At 40.9% G+C, this 20,641-nt stretch overlaps 1 protein-coding gene across 1 annotated transcript in view; it reads right to left on the reverse strand.

Annotated features, from left to right (window-relative positions):
* Positions 1-412: 412 nt before the first annotated feature.
* Positions 413-20,641, reverse strand: part of frem1b (Fras1 related extracellular matrix 1b) — a 63,090-nt gene continuing 42,861 nt past the window's right edge. The window contains exons 25-36 of the mRNA XM_088599109.1: positions 15,900-16,314; positions 11,512-11,713; positions 10,816-10,960; positions 10,489-10,618; positions 9,820-9,892; positions 8,371-8,520; positions 6,974-7,254; positions 6,174-6,221; positions 4,393-4,584; positions 3,773-3,885; positions 2,956-3,041; positions 413-2,342 (exon numbers count right to left, since the gene is read on the reverse strand). Of these exons, the coding sequence (XP_088455235.1) occupies positions 2,131-2,342; positions 2,956-3,041; positions 3,773-3,885; positions 4,393-4,584; positions 6,174-6,221; positions 6,974-7,254; positions 8,371-8,520; positions 9,820-9,892; positions 10,489-10,618; positions 10,816-10,960; positions 11,512-11,713; positions 15,900-16,314 (2,047 nt within the window). The 3' untranslated portion in view covers positions 413-2,130. The remainder of the gene's footprint in view (positions 2,343-2,955; positions 3,042-3,772; positions 3,886-4,392; positions 4,585-6,173; positions 6,222-6,973; positions 7,255-8,370; positions 8,521-9,819; positions 9,893-10,488; positions 10,619-10,815; positions 10,961-11,511; positions 11,714-15,899; positions 16,315-20,641) is intronic.

Below are 20,641 nucleotides of genomic sequence, written 5' to 3' on the forward strand. Positions count from 1 at the left end.
GCTATCTATCCCACAAGTACAGTGGCACAGGGCAGGGCTGGTCTCTGTGCCAGTCCATCACAGGGTGTTTACAGATAATTTGGAGACTACAGTTACTAAACTGTGTTCATTTGTTAAGTTATAACAGTAACCCAAACAGAGCTGTTAATTACACATTTTACTTGTACAGTATTTGTGTTCCTTATGGGTTTTGAGCTAAAGCCTGCTTGTTTTGTTGCAGGGGTCTTCATATGGTATTGGACTACCTGCTCTGTTGATGTACTCTATGACCCTGCCCCCTTGAAAAACCTGTTACCCAGGCTGTGTTCAACTCACCTGCTGCCTTTCTGCTGCTAGTTCTCTGTAATGTGAAATTGTACTTGGTAGCACAGTAAACTAAGATGCAGGAATATAATTATTTTATAACTTCAAGTAAAATTGTGACTTTAGTTTATTTCAGGTCACTGCTTTGGCTTTTTAACATGTTCCAAAATATTTTTAACAAGGTGGCTTATACTTGCCATTAGTAATGCAGAACAGATGTTCACAGTATATCTGTTTTTATTATTTTCCTTCTTATCACTGGAGATGGGTACCCAGAAATATGTGGAAGCAGGTTTTTTTTATTTCTTTATTATATTTTACAAGCATTTCTGTTATAAAAAGGATCTTTTATACACTAGAATTTTGTTAAATAATTGTTTTATTTTTCAATGCTACTTGCAGTGTTGTTTAAATGTTATGTATACATTTTTACACACAGCCTAGAGTTGTGGATATAAGTACTGGAATCTTTTTTCTGTCAGTGTACCTCTTGCCCATTATTAAACATTCATCCTGGAAGTGACAGCTACTGTTTCAGTGGTAATTTAACACACAAGCTGCCCATGTTTATAATGTCTATATTCAGGATTTGAACTGCTTTGTAAGAATTACTGCTCATGCTGGCTGTAATGCCGGACAAATACATATGAAGTATGAAAACTCAAATCAAACTACATCTTCAGTCCTTCAGTTATCTTCAGGAAAGTGTTAGGGTAACCCAAGAAAATCATAAGCAAACTTCTATACATAATCATATCTGTGAGATATCCTGTCCCAGGTGGTATTTACAGCAATTTGCAGCTGAAGGTATTAGCAATACTATACCTGATAATACTGCATAGTGCAGAAAATATTAAGACATAATACCCCTTAGACATCTTAAAAAAAGGTATGTGTATATAGTATCGATAAGCAAAATTATTCCCTAACTAGTTCTAGGTTGCTAAAAATGCACCATTGGTACATTATAGACAAAATTCAATTGTCTTGCCTCCCTGGAGAATTTCAAATACTGCTAATTAAAAACTATGGATAGGAACAGTTACTGTAGGTGAGCCTGATAGCTATGTTGTAAAACTGCAAGATGGACCATTATTGGTGTCAGTTTCCATCTTGTCTGTTGCTTGCTGGGTAAAGCTCTGGGGTCCCCTGTGACTCTGTACTGGATAAAGCTGGTAAAGAAAATGGATGGATAGACTGTCTATCGGTAAAGAGTCAGTTTCTTTTTGTCTAGACTGTCTCATTGACAACCAACCCTCGCTCCCTAAAGAGTTATATACAGACTTGGATCTTAAGTCAGTCAAAATATGCAGATAATAAAACAGTCTGACGTGATCAGCTGTAGTTCAAGTGCGATTGTTAGGTGTTATCCTGTGATTTGCTGAGTAAACCTTGTAGCTTGGGGTTACCGAATGGTAATCCTACCTTGCAAAATAGAACATGCACTGATCTGGGGGCCGGCACTTCAGTTCTGTTTGTCTCAATAAGGGTATATGTCAAGGTTCACAACACAAACCACCTTCAAGAAGTAATGCACAATGAAACACCTTTTCAGCCTTCAGGTTAGGGATTGAGGGCCCTGCCTCTGAACTGTAATGTCGTAACTGTAAGCAATGTTGAGACATTTTGGTACAGTAGTGCAACAGCACCACTGCACTGTGACCTCTGAGAGAGACAATACTTTAGTTGCTTCTGACTCTATATCAACAGCATCAAAAAAATCCAGAAAGACAGAGCATCAGAAACATGCCAGAGCTGAGTCGAACACAACCAAGCAGGAGATGTTCTTCCAAGCAGGAGTTCATTGTAAGACCTCCTGCAGACAAGCTATAGCTTCCCCGCTGGCAGAGAACAGATGTATTTGTGCTCGGGCCCGAGGCTGCAGCTCTGTGGGGTCCACCTCCCCTTTCCCCGCATCAGTCCACATCTGCGGCCCGGCCGGTCCTGGGGCAAGGGGCTGTGCAGCTTGAGGCTTGTAAAAGACACCGGGCGGCCATTGGTCCATGTCCAGTTCCCTGTCACCCCCATGTCTGTCAGCCCTGCAACATCAGATCACGCATTTACAGCCATATAATCAATCTGGAATTACAGATTTATTTTTATTGTGCAATTGGGAAGCCCCATTTGTTTTAAGATAGAGATCTATACATGCTTGGGAGAGAATGGGACAAATACCCCAGCTCCTTGGACAGGCCCAACCTTGGAGCTGTTGATGATTTGACAGGTTGCCTAGAACAGCCACAGCAGTTGGGCAATTGTGTGCCATTGGGCAATCCTAGGTGGTCATTTAGTGATACCTCCGTCCTGTCACCCAAGGGAGACCGCAGAGCTTCCTGGCATAAGCCATCGGAAACTCCCACAAGTTTTTCTCCAAATTATTTGCACTCAGGAGGAAATCCATCCATCCATCCATCAATCCATTTTCCCATGGCTTCATCCAATTCAGGGTCCTGGGGGAATCGGAGCCTATCCTGGCAAGCAATGGGTGCAAGGTGGAGTAGATGTTCATTGCAGGACACACACACACGCACGCACGCACGCACGCACACACACCAGTTTTTCCAGAAGCCAATTAACCTACAGTACCAGCATGGTTTTGGACAGTGGAAGGAAACCAGAGCAATTGGTAAAATTGGCAAATCGAATACTAACCGATCCAGAATGGCTGTTTCCCAACAAACTTCCAAAGCCACTTCATATCTTTCTTGGAGTGAATGCTTGCTAGATGACTTTGACGCCTTTGGAGAAAAATAACAGGCAGCAGAATATTATTTTGCATGTGTTTTAACACACCTAAAGTATCTCTCATACAGTGTAGGACATAAAATAAGTCGTGGTCTATTTTAACTATTTAAACAATAAGGCTTAAGTAAGATCTATAGAAAGACCAATGGCTGACAAAAATTAAAGTGACATCCTATATTTTAAAATACATTTTCTGTACTCTATTTTTTAAAAGCAAAACATGAAACTTTATATACTATCGACTTTAAGTACATTTAAAAATACTTCAGCTTTGGCCTTGAACTAGACTGGCACAAAAGTAGAAGGTGTAATTGCATCATCATTACCATCTTTATGAACTTGCTTAAGAATTTTATGAGTTTTAAAGTTTCTTTTATATAGTGTGTTATTGATAAGTTGAATACTAATTATTTTGTTCATTATTTCTAATGATTAATTTAACAAATTCACAACCCCTTGATTTTTATTTGCCATATCCCATACAAGCCCTGTTCATTACAATAAAACATTGCCACAGACTGTCTGGCCTGTATGATAAATGGCTAGAGTTTGAACCTTGGTTCCATCCATTCATTTTCAGAAAGCCAGTCATTCGTGGTAAGAGTCTGTGCACGGGGTCCTGGTTGTTGTAATAAAATTCCAGAGACTCCAGATCATAAGACTGTCTCTATATACAGTATTTATTTCTGGATTAAATGTAGATATGAATGAACTGTACTCATACTTCATTGTGCAGTCTTGTTCTGCTTTCTCCCAGCTGGCAGTGCTTGAGCTTGAGATGTAGCACTGCTTCCCATGCAGGGTCCATTCTGGAGGGCAGCGGGACCCAGTGGTCAACTGAGACATCAAACAGAGAGAGAGAGATGGACATAGAGAGGGGGTTTTTAAAATATGGCTTCACATCAAGGTTGCATCTCATACCACCATGGACAGAGTGGTGCAGAAGGCACACAGAATCTATAGGAACTGCTCTCCCAGAGGCTGCCATAAGCCTAGAGTTTATTTTCAAATTTCTTTCGATACTGACAGCTGTTTCTGAAATGGGACAAGTAATCTAAACTATTGCTTGGCTCTGTAGAAATTAAGCCCTTTCAGGTATTCTTGCTAAAAATCAGTACTGTGGGCACTATTGTCAAATTTCACACGGTTAAACTCCACAATTTTCTTTTAAGCATTATTTTTTGGGGGAATCAGAGATTCCCAACTTCCTCTTTGGTATTGGCCTTGTCTTAAAAAACCTACTGAAGCTGTCAAACTAATCTTCCTATGTCATTAACAATACGTAGCATTAGCAATATGCAATGGTTTTTTCACTAGGGATAATAATACTAAAAAATTAAACACCTTCCTGGCTCGGTCTGAGAGAGGGTGAGGAGGAGAGTCTGCCAGAAGAACCTCCTTTCCTCTGCTCTCTGCGGGGAGGAGGGGGGGAGGCCAGGCCCAGATAGGGCTTGCCTGCAGCTCTGAATGGGTGGGAGGCACCTCTGGGACTGGACCCCTGGTCTCCTCCATTCTAAGGGGAATGATGCCATGAAACTGTATCCAAAAACAAAATAAACACGTCAAAGCTGAGTACCAATCCAGCACAGTCTGAGGAAGGAAGAGTGAGGAGCAAACTGGTAATATCATTCATCCCAAAACATTGAACAATTTACAAGAGAAGAATTCCAAGGCAATGCTTTTCCGGAGTAGCTAACTTCTGTTCTGTATTGTTAGGCCACTGCTTAAGTTAAAGACCCTTCTTAACATGTTCCCAACCCTTCCATCCATTTTCCATCACTGCTTAGTCCAGTACAGGATTGCAGTGAGCTGGAGCCGAACTCTTAACTCTTCCTTATGTTTTAATCAGCCATGGCTGATAAAGTAAAAATGATGATGAAAATCTAATATTCAGAACTTGGTACAAGTAAAAAAATAATCTAAAATTACCTTATGGCTGCAAAAACACCCAAAACAAACAATAGTGACCATACCAATGCAACATTAAACCCCCTACCACCACCAATGTACAGCATCCACCTGGATGATGCGACAGCAGCCATAGATCACCAGAACACTCACCACACATCAGCTATCAGTGGGGAGAATAGAGTAATGAAGCCAATTCATAGATGGGGATTATTTGGAGGCCCATAAGGGCCAATGGGAAATGTGGCCAGGATGCCAGGATTACACCCCTACTCTTTTCAAGAAACACTCTGGGATTTTTAATGACCACAGAGAGTCAGGACCTCAGTTTTACATCTCATCCGAAGGACGGTGCCTGTCTATAGCATAGTGTCCCTGTTACTATACTAGGGCATTAGCACCCACGCGGACCGCAGGGTGAGTGGCCCCTACTGACTCCACTAACACCTCTTCCAACAGCAACCTTAGATTTTCTCAGGAGGTCTCCCATTCAGGTACTGACCAGGCTCACACCTGCTTAGCTTCAGTGGGTTGTCAGTTGTGAGTTGCAGGGTGATATGGCTGCTGGCTCACAAAGCACATCTAATGGCAAGCACCCTGATGGAGGGAAAATAACCTGATTTCTGTCTTGTTTGGATGGCCAGCTATGTTTAGTTTTATTACCTTTTTAAGTTCTGAATTGTCAGCTGCCAATCACAACATCCTTCCTATGAACCTAACCTAGAAGGCATGAAGACAGCTGGTCTACATCCCCCACAGCGGGTGATGTTCTCTCTTGTTTTGCTTCAATCTGCAAGCACAAGGTCCAAACAGCTGAGCTCCGATGTTAGATGGAGGCCTGCTGTAGCCTACATGGACAGTGTCACAAGCCCCCAGACATCTGTGGGCTCAGTGTTGTGCAGCAGAGTCAGGCCAACTTTGAAGCCACCAAGACCAATGGCGTCACCTCTGAGGGAATCTCCATCATAGCCTGCTAGTGGCACAGCCAAGATCTTTACTGATTACTGGGCTCCAGGGTTTTAAAAATCAAAGTGCTTGCAAATTCCAAAATGGAGTCATTTTATCAAATCTACCCCAATGTCTTCCTCATTGCATTATTCTATAGAAATGCTTAGTTCTCATTTCTCATCAGATTTGTCCTGCATACCAGTTTCATTCCCTTTATTGCTATAATTCCCATGACCCCCATAATCTTTATATTTAAAAACTGATCTCACCGTCCAAATTGTCTCTCTGTTTTTCATCTTCATTTCTGGGGGATAAATCTTGAATTTAAACACAGAGGAAACAAAACAAATATCAAAACAACATCAAAAACCAGCTGTATAAAAGTACAGTACATTGCGTATTTCTGAAGCACCGACTGCCGTTTACATTCCTTATAGTGATGTAAGAAAAAACATTTAGATTCAAGGGAATGCTAAACTCATTTTTTAATCAAGGTTTAATGATAAATCCATCCATCCATGTTCTCACCTCTTTGAATTCAGGGTTGCGGGAGAGTCAGGACCTATCCCAGCAACCAACAGGCGTAAGGCAGGGTACAACCCGCATGGAACACCAGTCCATTGCAGGGCAGAAACTCAGACACACAAACACTCACACCTGGGCCAAGTTTCCTGGAAGCCAATTAACCTATCAGTATGTCCTTGGACAGAGGGAGGAAACAGGAGAATCTAGACGAAACCCTTGCAAACACAGGGAGAACATGGAAACTCCATGGAGATGACAGCTTAGGACATTGAACCCAGGGCCCCAGTGCTGTAAGCCAGCAATGGTAACCACTGCACCACCATGCTGCCCACTAGATGAAAAATGAAAAAAAAAGTATTGGCAATCTTGTCTCATAGGCCTATGGTGTCTTTCAGGGATCTAGCACTCGTTCCACCCTGGTCCAAATAACTTCATTGTGTTCTGGTTCCTCAGTAACTTAATTGATCCATTAAGTAGACCTTTTCTATCATTTCCAGTCTCTATAAAGATGCAGGTTCCAATTTATTATATCAAGATTCCACACCCTTGTGCTGCCGCTGCTCCCAGTGATGCGCAGATGCTCTCTCTGCGTGGAGAGCTGGCCTGGAATCTCGCCCTCGCTGTAGTCCGCAAAGCGATGAGTGTCGGGGACGTCACCACGGGGTGGGGGGGGGACACGCTTCCAAGGGACCTCTCCCTCCAGTGTGGGTCTCTTCTCTCTTCCGGAAACGGATTCGTCGTTCTCCCCAGGCAGAAAGAGCACAGGAGGGCCTTTAATCTCTCTTTCCTCCTCCTCCGGGTGGAGCTCCTCAGGGTCACAGCTCCCTGACAAACACACTCATTCAGTTCCACATCTCAGTGCAGTGAGGGGCTTCACACAACAGGGTTTCACAACTCTGGCGCCGATGTCTGCTTTGAGCTCTTACTGCAGCACTGCACTATTTGATTGTATTTCCTTAACTGGACCATTTTAAAAGTCGTTTTCAATTCTTACAGTCTAAGGCAAGTTTAATGATTTGTATCGACCCTTTGCCAGGAAATGTGTTTCTGAGTTTCCCTCATTTAGGAAGTGAGTAACTGCACTGAGGACTTCCTTTTACACAGTGTTTGCTACAGACTTTGCTAAGAGCAATTTACACTTGTCAGCATACAATTAACTGGCAAGCTATTGAAATTAACAGCTACAGTGGAGCAGCAATTTTGCAAGTGACAGGCAGACTCCACATGGTCCTGTTTGCTAAATGTCTGAGTATTAATGCACTAAAAATGTTTCCCTCAGTAACCAAACACAGGGAGTAAGAAAGAAGAATTATCTCTTAAACAAAGCATCTCAGCAGTACGTTCAAAGTGTTGAGGAGCTCATCGGGAGGAGAGGCACGAAATTTATAGGGTGTTCTGAAGAGCAGGGATATTGTAGTAAACCCATGACAGTAGCAGTTTTCAAAGACATTACAGGAATAAAACCACAGAGTGCAGGAACCTGGCCCTCTGCTTCCCATATACTCAAGTTTTTACCAACTGCAGTTTTTCCATCCACAGGGGTTTTCAGGAACATACAGTATTGTGAGATTGGTGGGGTTGAATACTTAACACAGGCACTGTATAAATAAATAACTGTAACATAATACTAACAAATGACCATTCTCACAATATGGAAGATACATTTAAGTTTATTTTAGGTATTTCATGAAGGATCTCAGAGTATCACCTCAGAGAATATGGTTGAGTACTGTATTTCGTTGTAGTCTCATGCTCTGTGTAAAGTGCCTCCTGTCCTGAGTATTAAATTTATTCAACATTATTTCCATTTGTATCTGTTTAGATGTTTCATGCTCAAGCTACACCTTCAATTTGTTTAAATTAAGTTAAGACTTCATCCCATACTAAACTAATTTTTGGCACTTGTCTGACCAGGGGCACTACTTCCTGTTTCAAGCCTACCTCCTCTGGGATCCATTATCTCCACAGTGGCCCTGTTCCTTTGACCCAAGACTGCGTTCTTTGGTGCCTTCAAGAGGATCTGAAACTTCTCATGACTCTCCTCCAGCCCGTCGTCCCGCAAGAAGATGTTCCAGGATTTTGTGTTGACTCCTGCAGAAAAGCAGGCAGGCAGAAGATTAGAGCTTAGATCTCATATTTCTATTTCTCAGTCCTGTAGTGTTCATGTTGATTATAAAACTACTAGATACCTACTGTAGATCATGATAATGTCTTATATTGACCATTTTACAGAAATCTCTTCCTTGATTCTAAAAATCAGTTATTTTTTTTGCAAAAAAATATCTTACATGTCATTACTTCAGAACCCCAAATTATTGGGACAATTTTTGCTAATTTGATTGCATTCATTATCTGTATGGAATATAAAATTGTTCCAAATCAGGGTGGGACAGCATGAAAGACTTAAATACTGTGGCACTTGAGGTGTTCCATGTGATCTCCTTCCTTCCAAGGTTGTACAGGTTCAGCTGTGGGTTTGTAGCTGCAAACTGAGATGTGAAAAACACAGAACTGGCAGCTTGGCTGTCATGTGGAAAAAACAGACTGGCTTGTACCGGAGTAAACAGCAGTCTGTGGACCTTGAGAAGAGCCCAAGTGCGGGCGGAATAGGCAAATGAGCAGGCACAGGCCAGCATGGTAAATGGGCAGACAAAAAAACAGTCCCGATATGTACTGTAGTCTGAATCATTATTCAGGGAGAGACCCAGCACATAAGGGAAATCTACAAATGGGGTCGAGGCAATCAAGCACAGTTTGTTATTGTGTAAATTGCAGTTCACAAGCATGAGGGCAAATCCAGGAGACAAGATCAAGACGAAGCAAGGTCAAGAATCTGGAAGCAGCACAAGCAGAAAACTCAAGATTGGAGAACAAAGCGAGGAATCGGAGCAAGGCTCCATTATGTGAACAGATCCTGAAGGAAAGTGCATGGAGATTTTAAATCTGATCCATCTGAGACAGGAGTGGTTGTAAATGTGGCACAGGTGGAACAGGGTTCCTGTCTGGCTGTGTAACCATGGACTGATGGGTGCATAGTCTCTGCCAGTTGCCATTGTAACAATAACTTGTTATTGAGCATGGGTGAGCATGGCAATCTCATCCAATCTCCTGATCTCATCCCAGTCTCATGGCAGTCTAATCCAAACTGAGTGGGTATCAGAGTAATTGGTGATTAAAAGTTATATATACTGCTTATATACCTTTATATATATATATACTGTAATATATATATATAAATATATTACAGTATGTGTTTGTTTGCATGTCTATATGAGCTATGGTAGTGTCTGCCACAGCTTTTATGATTTTGGGTCATGTCTATATACACAGGTAGAAGCTGTTGCTCCCTGCGGCTGAGGTGGATACTGATAAGGGCAGGTTTGCACTCACCTGGGTCAAACTGGATCAGAGAGGCTGAGCTGTGAGTGAAGTCCCGGCCCACTTTGGCTGTACCTTCCTCTGCCTGAACCAGAACACAAAAGCTGTCCTGAATTCCTTGACATTTTAAGGGTTTTCAGTTGCATGGAGATATTAAAGTTATTGGTACTACTTAGGTTGCTACAAAAAAACAAACACATGCATATTAAATTCCATATGCACTGCTTTCGACAAGACTTGATGGTGTTTTTTCATTGAACAGACCCTGCAAGCTACAGGCAAAAAACCAAAAGCACGGGAAAGTATGCTTAAATGCCAGGGATGCAGCTCTAGTTTGCTTAAAGAATTTCCTTAGTTGTTAAGACAACTGCACACAGTTGTATTCCATAAGCTTAAAGGCTTAGAAAACATATTAGTATTTTTCTTGAAATGCCTGGACCTAAATGTCTTATTAATAATAATACTAATTAATAATGTTGTTGTTAATAATAAGGTTATTTCATTAAGTTTGCTCAAGTGACCATTGGATGGATAATTTTAAGATAAAGAAAACATTTATCCTTGAAACTTTGCTGGTGTTTTTGCATTGGGAAAGACCCAGTAAACATCTGGCCAAAAAAACCCATTGTCATCCAGTGCAGTGTTATAACTGATGGCCAGCAGGTGTATTGGTCCACTCACCTGAATGCCAACATATGAAGGCTCTCCACTGGTGCCAGTGCGGACAACCTGGACAGACAAGGTGCCCACGTTCTCACAAACACGGAAACACGTGGCGGCCAGCTCAACCCGAGACCACTGGAAAGACAGCCTGCGTGGAGAAGAATCCAATTTAAAGAATAACTAAACCTCCTGAACGTCGGAGCAATACACAAAAAGAAAGGGGTTTATGAAGATGCTAAAGACCTAAAGGACCTAGGGACACCTTCACAGGACAATTGTTGATTGTATTGAAAGTATCCATCATAGTTTATGGGTCAAATAATTTCTTATGTAAAATGAACTCACACTTCAGGTAATATGGAATTTCCGGCTGGATCACTGACTTTGAACTCGAAGCTGTCGCTGGTGACTTCGATGGCTGGGTTGATGATGTAGCGAATGGCACGCTGGTTCAGATCCTTCTGGGTGAAGCGCCCTTGGACATACCCACCTGCTCAAGGGAGTGAAAAGATATCACACCCTGTAAACCTGTCCTCACACGCTCCAGTTTCAGGAAGATTTTGTTCACAGGTGTGCAGATGCAAGAGCAACTCAAGTTTCCCAGTGTGCAATGATAACCTCAGTTTTGCAAAAGCATTACTTTTTGTAGGCAAAAAGCAGGACAATATTTAGTTAAATTAAAAGATGCTGGGATTTAGTTAAAAAATGACAAAAATTAAAATATACATTTATTGTTATTAATATACAGAATAATAAATATACTGTTATTATTCTGTTATTAATAATGTTAATAAACTCAGTTTTCTTCAGAAGTGTAACAATGAACTTACATGAAAAAATCATAAATATGTTTAAAATCCACATGGCTTTATATTGTTATTGCTGTTGACATTGTTTTTATAAATATTAAAACATTACTTCTGTAATGATGAAATAACAATGACCATCAACCCACAGAGAGGAAAGGGCAAAACTAAGTTGGAGAACTGACTCTGCTCATTTCACTCGAGCAGAACTCCAGAACGTGAAACAATGAAGGACCTGTGAGCGTGTTCTCCAGGTATCCAAAGAAAGGTGGGCGAAGGATTGTGAACTCCAGCTCCTGGTCCTCGCTGTCGGGGTCTGAGGCCTTCAGGTGGCGGGAGGAGATACAGATTCCATGACGACCGTCCTTGAGATTCTCCACCGTGCTGGGGGTCTCCTTGGAGACCACTCTGGGCGCCGCCTTGTCAATGAGATCCACCTGAAATACACCACAGTCATGGGACGACCCGAAGCAGGGATAAACAAAATCCAAATTTTGGAGGAAGGGTTGTAGAGTAGTTTATTGCCATATGTACACGTACATTGGAATTCTTAATCACGCTGATCTCTCTGGACATACATATAGTAGTACAACAGACAGCACCACACAATGTAGATGACAGGAACAATAAATATGGTGTGGGAAAAATAAATGTGTAGTAGTGAGACCAAGAGAAAATAAAATGGTAGACTATGTAAAAAGTGCATAGTGCGGATGTGTATTAAGGCACTGCAGTTAGCTGTTGAGGATGCGTACTGCAGTGGGATAGAAGCTGGTCTTGTGTCTAGTGTTCCTCACTTTAACAGTGCGGTACCGCTTGCCAGAGGGTAGGGGGGGAGAACAGTTTGAGGACAGTTTGCTATTAATTTAGCTAAATCAGAATAGTTCATTTTCAGTGCTGGAGGTTTTGCATGAGAAAATAAGGAAGGTTATAAGTGAGAGGAGGCCTTTTGGTTCATCTTTCCTATTTGGGGGTTAATAATGAACTGACCCCAGGATCTCACCCAGCAGTTTCTTCAAAGAAACCAGGGTACCCGCTTCGACAACATGGCTGAGTAGCGTGTTCCATCCTCCCACAACCCTTTGGGTATGAAAGTGCCTCCTGTTCTCAGTTTTAAATGCACTTTCATGTACAGTAGTTGCCACTTGTGTCCCCTCGTTCCTGTTTCATTGTTCATTCTGAAGAAATGGGCAGTGTTGACTTTGTCATTGGCTTTGAGGATTTTGATTACTTTTTTTCAGGTCCCCTTGTAATATCATCTGATCAAGACTAAAAAGGTTCAGTTCCTTCAGCCTTTCAGTGTAGGACATTCCTTTAAGTCCCTGAATGAACAGTATCTAATTATTTTATGGAGAACAAACACAGCTTCGGCATTGTATTATATACCTGAAATAAGTATTTAAATTGCATTATTCCAATACACGAACTATCTGCTCTGTTCTCTGCAGTCAGTGACCACTAGAGGGCGTGCTCATTCTAGTACAGTACATACCACACAGGTTCTGTGTTCTGCATCCAGTCGTTGTGACCACTAGAGGGCGCGCTCATGTTATCCCATGCTACTGTACTGCGGCATAGTGATCATTAAGTGATCGACTTCGTCCTATTTAAGAATAACAGGAAGACCAAAACGTATTCACGTGCAACTTTCATAATCCACTGACCACGTCTGTTATTCAATTTCAGTGCTAGCCTTGTCTTTCCCACCAAACACATTACCTATACATATAAACACACAGTATACAGTGTATATATATGTTTGAGAGTAGATTTAACTGCAATTATGTGCAAATATTTTATTAAATCTTTTGAACCATGTATGGGCATACAGAAGTTCAGCCTCATCTGTTCATGTTCTAACACATATTTAGTTAATTGTTCTTCTAAAATGTCATAATAAAACAAAAATGAGTTATCAATATGTGTGACAAATAGTTTGTCACATATGTGATCACAGAAAACTGTGAAATTGGGTTTTTCAAAGTTTTATCAGCCTAGATCCACTTACTAGTACTGTATCAGCTTCTGCACATGCCACTGTATTTAGGCCAGACAGGTGGTCAAGCTCATACTTGGACCATAATACAAGTAAGGCTGATGATTTTCAGGCATTTACAGAATCAGTTTTGGACACCTGCTTCTATTGAGCTGTAGGACAGCCAGCATTGCAATCAGTTGTAATTAATGAATCTAATTGACTAGGACGAGTGTGATTTATTTGGTGATGTTTAAAAACACATACAGGTATAACACTAAAAAAACAGGAGTAGGACCAGAGTCAATCAGGGGTATTACTGTACATACAAACAAAAAGGCCTACAGTACAAGAAAAAGTTACTGAGGACATTGTTGAGGACATTACTGAGTGTAATGAGTATCAAAATGTAAAATCTGTGCTTGAGGAGGATTGATTCTAATGTATTTTATTTGCAGTTGTCCTGTGTTCTTTCTTACTGAAAACACAAAGCAAAGCAGACATTTATGCATTGGTTTTGTTCTTTTGCACTTCAAAGATACTGAGAACACAGAAGGATAAGGTGATTCAGTTCTGATCTGAACTTAAACTTAATAGTTTAAGACATCTATTCAGTACAGCATGCCAAAATTAAAACAAACTAGTTTACAATTTACTTTCACAATGTACTGTATTCGAAGTTCATTTGATTTTTGGAATCCATTTCTAGTGGAGAAGTAAGATCTACATGAAATATCTTGGAAACTAGACTTTTCTGTTTCATGGTCCTTATTAAGATCACGTCAAGAAAATATAATGGGTTAAAGCAAAGTGACACTCCTGTTTCCATAGTGCTATTAAATTTAATATCACTTTGGGGTTTCTAACTTTATCTTAATAGCAAGAGATCCTTATTAAATTAATAATTATAATTATTAATGTAATGTTAGTGATAAAGCTAATGATATGATACAAATACTATAAGCTATTTTACAGTTTAATAACTTATTTCTGAAAAAACAGTTTGGCTGACAATATTACTTATCATAAGAGTCTTTTCACTGAAAATTTCCTCATCTAAATTATCCACCCTTTTCCTGTACAATTAACATTCTCTTAAATGACTATAAAACCCATTCTTACTTTCATGAGTAACACAACTCCCCGAAAGGCTTGATCACTTCACAGATATACGTCTTATGTGATATTTAACAATATCAACTAAAGAAAGAACTTTGTGTTTTTAAAACGAAACTTACAACAAAAAGAAACCCACCAGGACATTTTCGGAAATAAGACGTCAAAGTTCAGGAAGGCAGCCAGGGATTACAGCAAGCTAAAACTTTAACGTGCTGCGCCCCACAGTGAGAGCATGTGAATCCAACCAAGTGACAATGTGTATCCTGCGGAGGGCTAGCAGAAACTTTCTTGGGCCGACGGGCTTCACCTGGGCAGACAAACACACCTTCCTCAGAGGCTTGTCTTCCGGCTGCTGGCCAGCACGTTAGCTGCGCCACTGACAGCTCAGCAGAATTTTAAAGTGGGCATGTCACAGGGGGAAAGGAGGACAGCGTACCAGGCAACCTGGCCAAGATGAGTTTTCGCATGCTACCACCTTCGGCGGCCGATCTTAATTAACTCTTGCCGTTCCTGCCAGTACATGCAATTCTTCATTGCTACAGTACCTTTCTTCCTTCTGCAGTTTTTCTTTACCCTCCACCAGTCTGGGTTGTAACAGGTACCGCTCGGTAACGTTCTAATCAATGCCTGCTGACAGTGCGTGTGGAGCACTGTGGAATGCAGAAACAATAATGCATGCATTCTAGCTGTCCATTAGTGGTGCATTGCACCTGCCAAAACAGAAAAATACTGGCCTCGTGTCTACCTATTAACCCTATTAAGACTATAGCAAATACTGAATATAGAACATTGAATTGCAAATATAGAATGTTGTAGCCTGCACAAAAAGTGAGGTTACTGTGTTCCATAAGCTCGGCTTTTGCAAAAAGCTTAGAGAAGAGAGACCAGAAGTCCTCCATCTAAAATGGACATGGACAGATGAGAAGAAATGCATTTCCTCTGTTTTGAACTGTGGAAAATTCTGAACAGACTAGGGGAGTGTTCAACATGTGCTGCACTAAAGTACTGACAAAGGACGGATGGGCTACTTCAGGCTGAAGAATGAAACAAGAACCCTAGGACTCAACTGTAGTTTTAGCAGAAGTGCATTTAAGGTTGGAAATACTATGTACTACAGTAAGTGTAGTGGGTGCAGGCAACAATATGCTTGACCATGAGTCTGAAGCCCTGGGAGTCTGCAAAAACTCCTCAGATTCAGCTGCAAAAATTCAAACAAGCATTATGGCTTGAGTGTCTTCTTCTGTGTTTTAACCACTCCTAGTAAGTTCAGTCCTGTTTGGTGATACACAATATATAATCTTTTTCATCTTAGAAAATGTACATATTTCGTTTTTGGTAGTTCTACCTAATCTGTTAACCATGATTATATTTTATAAAATGTAGTATTGCACCAATCTGTGATCATGCAGTTGTAAATGGGCTAGATTAAGCACTTTGAGAACCTATGATGAAAAAACACGAAATAAAATAATTCTGTTGATTGCTCAATCAACTGAATGACTGCTAACATGAACAGAGATATGCTGTACCTGTATAGTGAAGGCAATGGGCTCTTTTCTCAGCTGCCCATAAAGGAGAAAACCATCATTGGTCCCATCAGAAGCCGTGAGCAAGATCTTGTCAATCACTGCTGGTCCTCCACTGTGCTGGTAGGTCACATCCAGGTGGTTGATGTCAGCCTGTGTGAAAGAAGCCTGGGAAAGGGGCTCTCCCTTCAGGAGAAGCCTGCCATGCTGGGGAAGCTGGGCCATGGAAAAGGTGAGATTTTGTACCGCAGTGTCTGGGTCACGGAGCTCCAGAATGTCCTGCGAGATGGTCACCGTAGCACCCTCCAGCACCCGGAGGCCTCCTTTGAGAAGCAACGTTGGAGGAATGCGATCCGTGAGTTCGATGATGAAGGCCAGGGAGCCATTCTTAGAGGTCCTTCCATTGCTAATCACAAAGCTGTTTGCAATCATACAAAGCACAGCAACATTTCCATTAAGTATATTGTGATGTAGTGAATTGGCTTGTCTGGAAACACACCCATGATAATCTCTGTCCCCACCCAGACTGTTTAGCCCAAAAACTGTTCTTCATTCAAAAAACAAAACAATCCCTATTCTGGATGAGTCAGAATGAGCTCTCCAATGAAAGACTGCTAGAAATTTGGGTTACATCGAGATTGTCATTTGTTCAACGATGATGAGCTAATAGTGTGTATTTCACAAAGCCACATTTTTTTTTCTTCTAAGCTACTTAATTGAATATCTTTCAGTTTTCTGAGAGTTTGTCACTAGCTCAGCTGTATCCAAGAGCTTTTTATAATTAACCTAAATGCATCTTCTTGACCACGTTAAATACAAAAGAACAACTCTCAGTTGATAGGAAGCAAAAATGGTGCAGATAAGGTCAATTAAAGGCTCTGTCTAACATCAGGTGTTTCATTTCATGAAATCCAAAGAGCTTGACATGGGCTTGAGAGTCTCACTATTAAACCAAACGACCAACTGCTATTGTGAGCCACTTAATTTGCTTTGTGAAACAGCAGAAAGTTGCAGAAGTTCTGAGGGGAAGATATTCTCCAAAGCATCTCTTTCATACAATGTTGTAACTATCTTTGCCATTATCTTGCTGTAACACTGTTCCACTGACTTCGTGCTTGGTAAATCTTGTCTGTCATTGTGTTGTTACTGTATGTTGGGAGTGTGCTGTAAAATGCATTTCCCCAAATGGGACAACAGAGCTTGAATTGAATCTGTCGACTCCACTGTGCTAAGCCCTGTTGATATACCATACTGTATCACCTGAAGAGGTGTCACACTTCAACACAAAGCAATTTAGGTATTATTTCAGCTCAGGTCTCACCTGTAAGCCCTGTGTTAGTTATCCATGAATAACATACTGTACTAGCACTTAAAAATGATGGATAAACTCAGTATAAAGCCTAGCTACTGTACTTACTGAATTTATTCCATTTAGTTACTAATAATTAATACATACAATGCATGTTTCACTAGTAATGTTTGCTACAGAATGTATGAGATATGTAATGTACTAACACTCAACAATGTGATTCAGTAATTAGTAATGTGGCATACAAGTGACTCAGAAGAAAAGTGTTGTAGAATTTATCAAATTAAACAACCGATGCAGTAGAGGAAGATCAGACTTAGACACAAACAGAAAGAAAGAATGTGGAGACTTCACCAGCAGTATACAATAAAAAAGAATCAAGCAGTGACAAAGCAGGCCAGCCACAAAGAGCATCCTACAGAGGTTTTCAGGGTGACAGCTTTTCTTTTCTGTTCCTACAACACAGTAGTAGACAGAGTAAGAACAACGAATGTTCGCGTCTCTTTCCAGATTGCAAGGTTTGTGTATCTTGTCGCCATTAAATTACACCTGCTCAGGGAAGCCGACATCGATTGCAGGAGTGACAATAAAAAACAACTGAAAAGAGCACAGCGTAGCTGCCTGCCAATCCAATCTGCCTCTCACACATGTTTTCTCCAGACTGGCCCGTGTGCCTGCAGCTGATAAGTATACACACGAACCGCTGAGAAGGAGACCTTGTTTTCAGCCAAACTGGTGAAACAGCTGGTGACGTGTCCCACATTTCTGGGTAATTATGTGGTGGGATCCCTCTAAAAACCTTTTTTTTGGAACCTAACATGCATTGAAATGCCAGGAGTTATTATTTGGTTAATAATCTCCATTTATCATCCCCTGTCAATGCAAAGAAAAGGGGAGGAAAAAAAACCCTTCTGCCTTCTTTGGCCAAATCATGTTGTCTGAGTTGATAAAACCCTAAGCTAATTTTTATGCACTGGTGTTGCATCAGTCTGACAACAATCTGTCAATCTGCTTTGCAACCCAGAACTGCATTTGAAGGTTTGTTTCATCAGTCTTGATGGGGTCTGGCTTCAAAACACAACCCAGGTAGCAGAATACCTGTTTTTATACAGTATGTCACCTTTATCAAATTTTTTCGGCAAATGTATAAACAAGCTAAAACCTTCAGATACTAAGCTCTGCTCTAAGCACACAGTTTTGGTGCACATCATGAAGAATTTGGAATACTGTAGTTCATGTACTGTACATATAAAAAAACCTATAACTGCAACATATGCTTATCCTCAGGAAAAAGAAACTTTTTTGTATCATGTGCAATGACATTTTATTACACAGACATGATATAGGAAAATTCATTATGGTGATTGACATTTGTTATCAGCATCGATTTAACAGGGGCCTGCTGTAGAAGACACTGCACTGCCCTTTGGTCACTGCACATCTGTAATGCATGCTTGGCACCAACATACAGAGGTTGTTCTTTGCGAATTGATAGGCCTTATTGTCACTACCAATTGGTGTTAATTAGCATTCTGTAAAACATCAATTTGACAGTAAAACTAATAAGTATACAAATGTACTGTATACGTGTTCATGTATATGTATAATGACTTTTGTACAATGTAACCTATTGCAAAGCATATCTTTTATTATGTTATCATAATTGTCAGATTTTAACATACGTTTTTTCATTTTTCAAAGAAACTCAAGTGTGCTATATAATGTAAACTGTATATATGTCCAGTGTCAGACATTGAGTACCGCTCACAAAGATGTTGAATTTCAAAAACAATGTATATTGAATCTGGCACAAATATCAAATGCTTTGATTTTTAAGTGGTCAGATGTCAAGTCTCTGCCTCCAGGTCACCTAAACTTATTTTTAGAAGTTAACAGAACTGATCAGCATTGCATTGTGTGATCATATCAGCTACTCTGATCTCCAGTGCTGCAGGGGACTACACACTTTGTAGCTTTGTCTGCCTGAAACACTACATGGAATTAATAGCCATGAGATGCAAAATTAAATTAATGTTAAACTGACAACTTTCATGTTCAAAAAAATATTTTCTAGCCAATCATGTAAATGTGGAAGGAACACGGTTTAGCTCAGGAGATATCTGCTGGTCTTCACTCCCAAGTATGTTTGATGCGATCACTGTAATCCCATTCCATCCCACCCCAGCTGGCCTTCCCAGTCAACCTAACCAGTTACAGAAACCCAGCCAAGACATGTGCACATGTTTCATGGCCTCTCACAAATTGGCACAGATCTATTCTCCTCATACAGTGCCTTGCGAAAGTATTCGGCCCCCTTGAACTTTTCAACCTTTTGCCACATTTCAGGCTTCAAACATAAAGATATAAATTTTTTATTTTATGTGAAGAATCACCAACAAGTGGGACACAATTGTGAAGTGGAACGAAATCTATTGGATTTTTGAAACTTTTTTAACTAATAAAAAAATGAAAAGTGGGGCGTGCAAAATTATTCGGCCCCCTTGCGTTAATACTTTGTAGAGCCACCTTTTGCTGCGATTACAGCTGCAAGTCGCTTGGGGTATGTCTCTATCAGTTTTGCACATCGAGAGACTGAAATTCTTGCCCAGTCTTCCTTGCAAAACAGCTCGAGCTCAGTGAGGTTGGATGGAGAGCGTTTGTGAACAGCAGTTTTCAGCTCTTTCCACAGATTCTCGATTGGATTCAGGTCTGGACTTTGACTTGGCCATTCAAACCCCTGGATACGTTTATTTGTGAACCATTCCTTTGTAGATTTTGCTGTATGTTTGGGATCATTGTCTTGTTGGAAGATAAATCTCCGTCCCAGTTTCAGGTCTTTTGCAGACTCCAACAGGTTTTCATCCAGAATGGTCCTGTATTTGGCTGCATCCATCTTCCCCTCAATTTTAACCATCTTCCCTGTCCCTGCTGAAGAAAAGCAGGCCCAAACCATGATGCTGCCACCACCATGTTTGACAGTGGGGATGGTGTGTTGAGGGTGATGAGCTGTGTTGCTTTTACGCCAAACATATCGTTTTGCATTGTGGCCAAAAAGTTCGATTTTGGTTTCATCTGACCAGAGCACCTTCTTCCACATGTTTGGGGTGTCTCCCAGGTGGCTTGTGGCAAACTTTAGACGAGACTTTTTATGGATATCTTTGAGAAATGGCTTTCTTCTTGCCACTCTTCCATAAAGGCCAGATTTGTGCAGTGTAAGACTGATTGTTGTCCTATGGACAGACTCTCCCACCTCAGCTGTAGTTCTCTGCAGTTCATCCAGAGTGATCATGGGCCTCTTGGCTGCATCTCTGATCAGTCTTCTCCTTGTCTGAGCTGAAAGTTTAGAGGGACGGCCAGGTCTTGGTAGATTTGCAGTGGTCTGATACTCCTTCCATTTCAAGATGATCGCTTGCACAGTGCTCCTTGGGATGTTTGA

The sequence above is a fragment of the Lepisosteus platostomus genome, chromosome 11 (genome assembly GCF_059453375.1).
Source record: "Lepisosteus platostomus isolate fLepPlt1 chromosome 11, fLepPlt1.hap1, whole genome shotgun sequence".
NCBI lineage: Eukaryota > Metazoa > Chordata > Actinopteri > Semionotiformes > Lepisosteidae > Lepisosteus > Lepisosteus platostomus.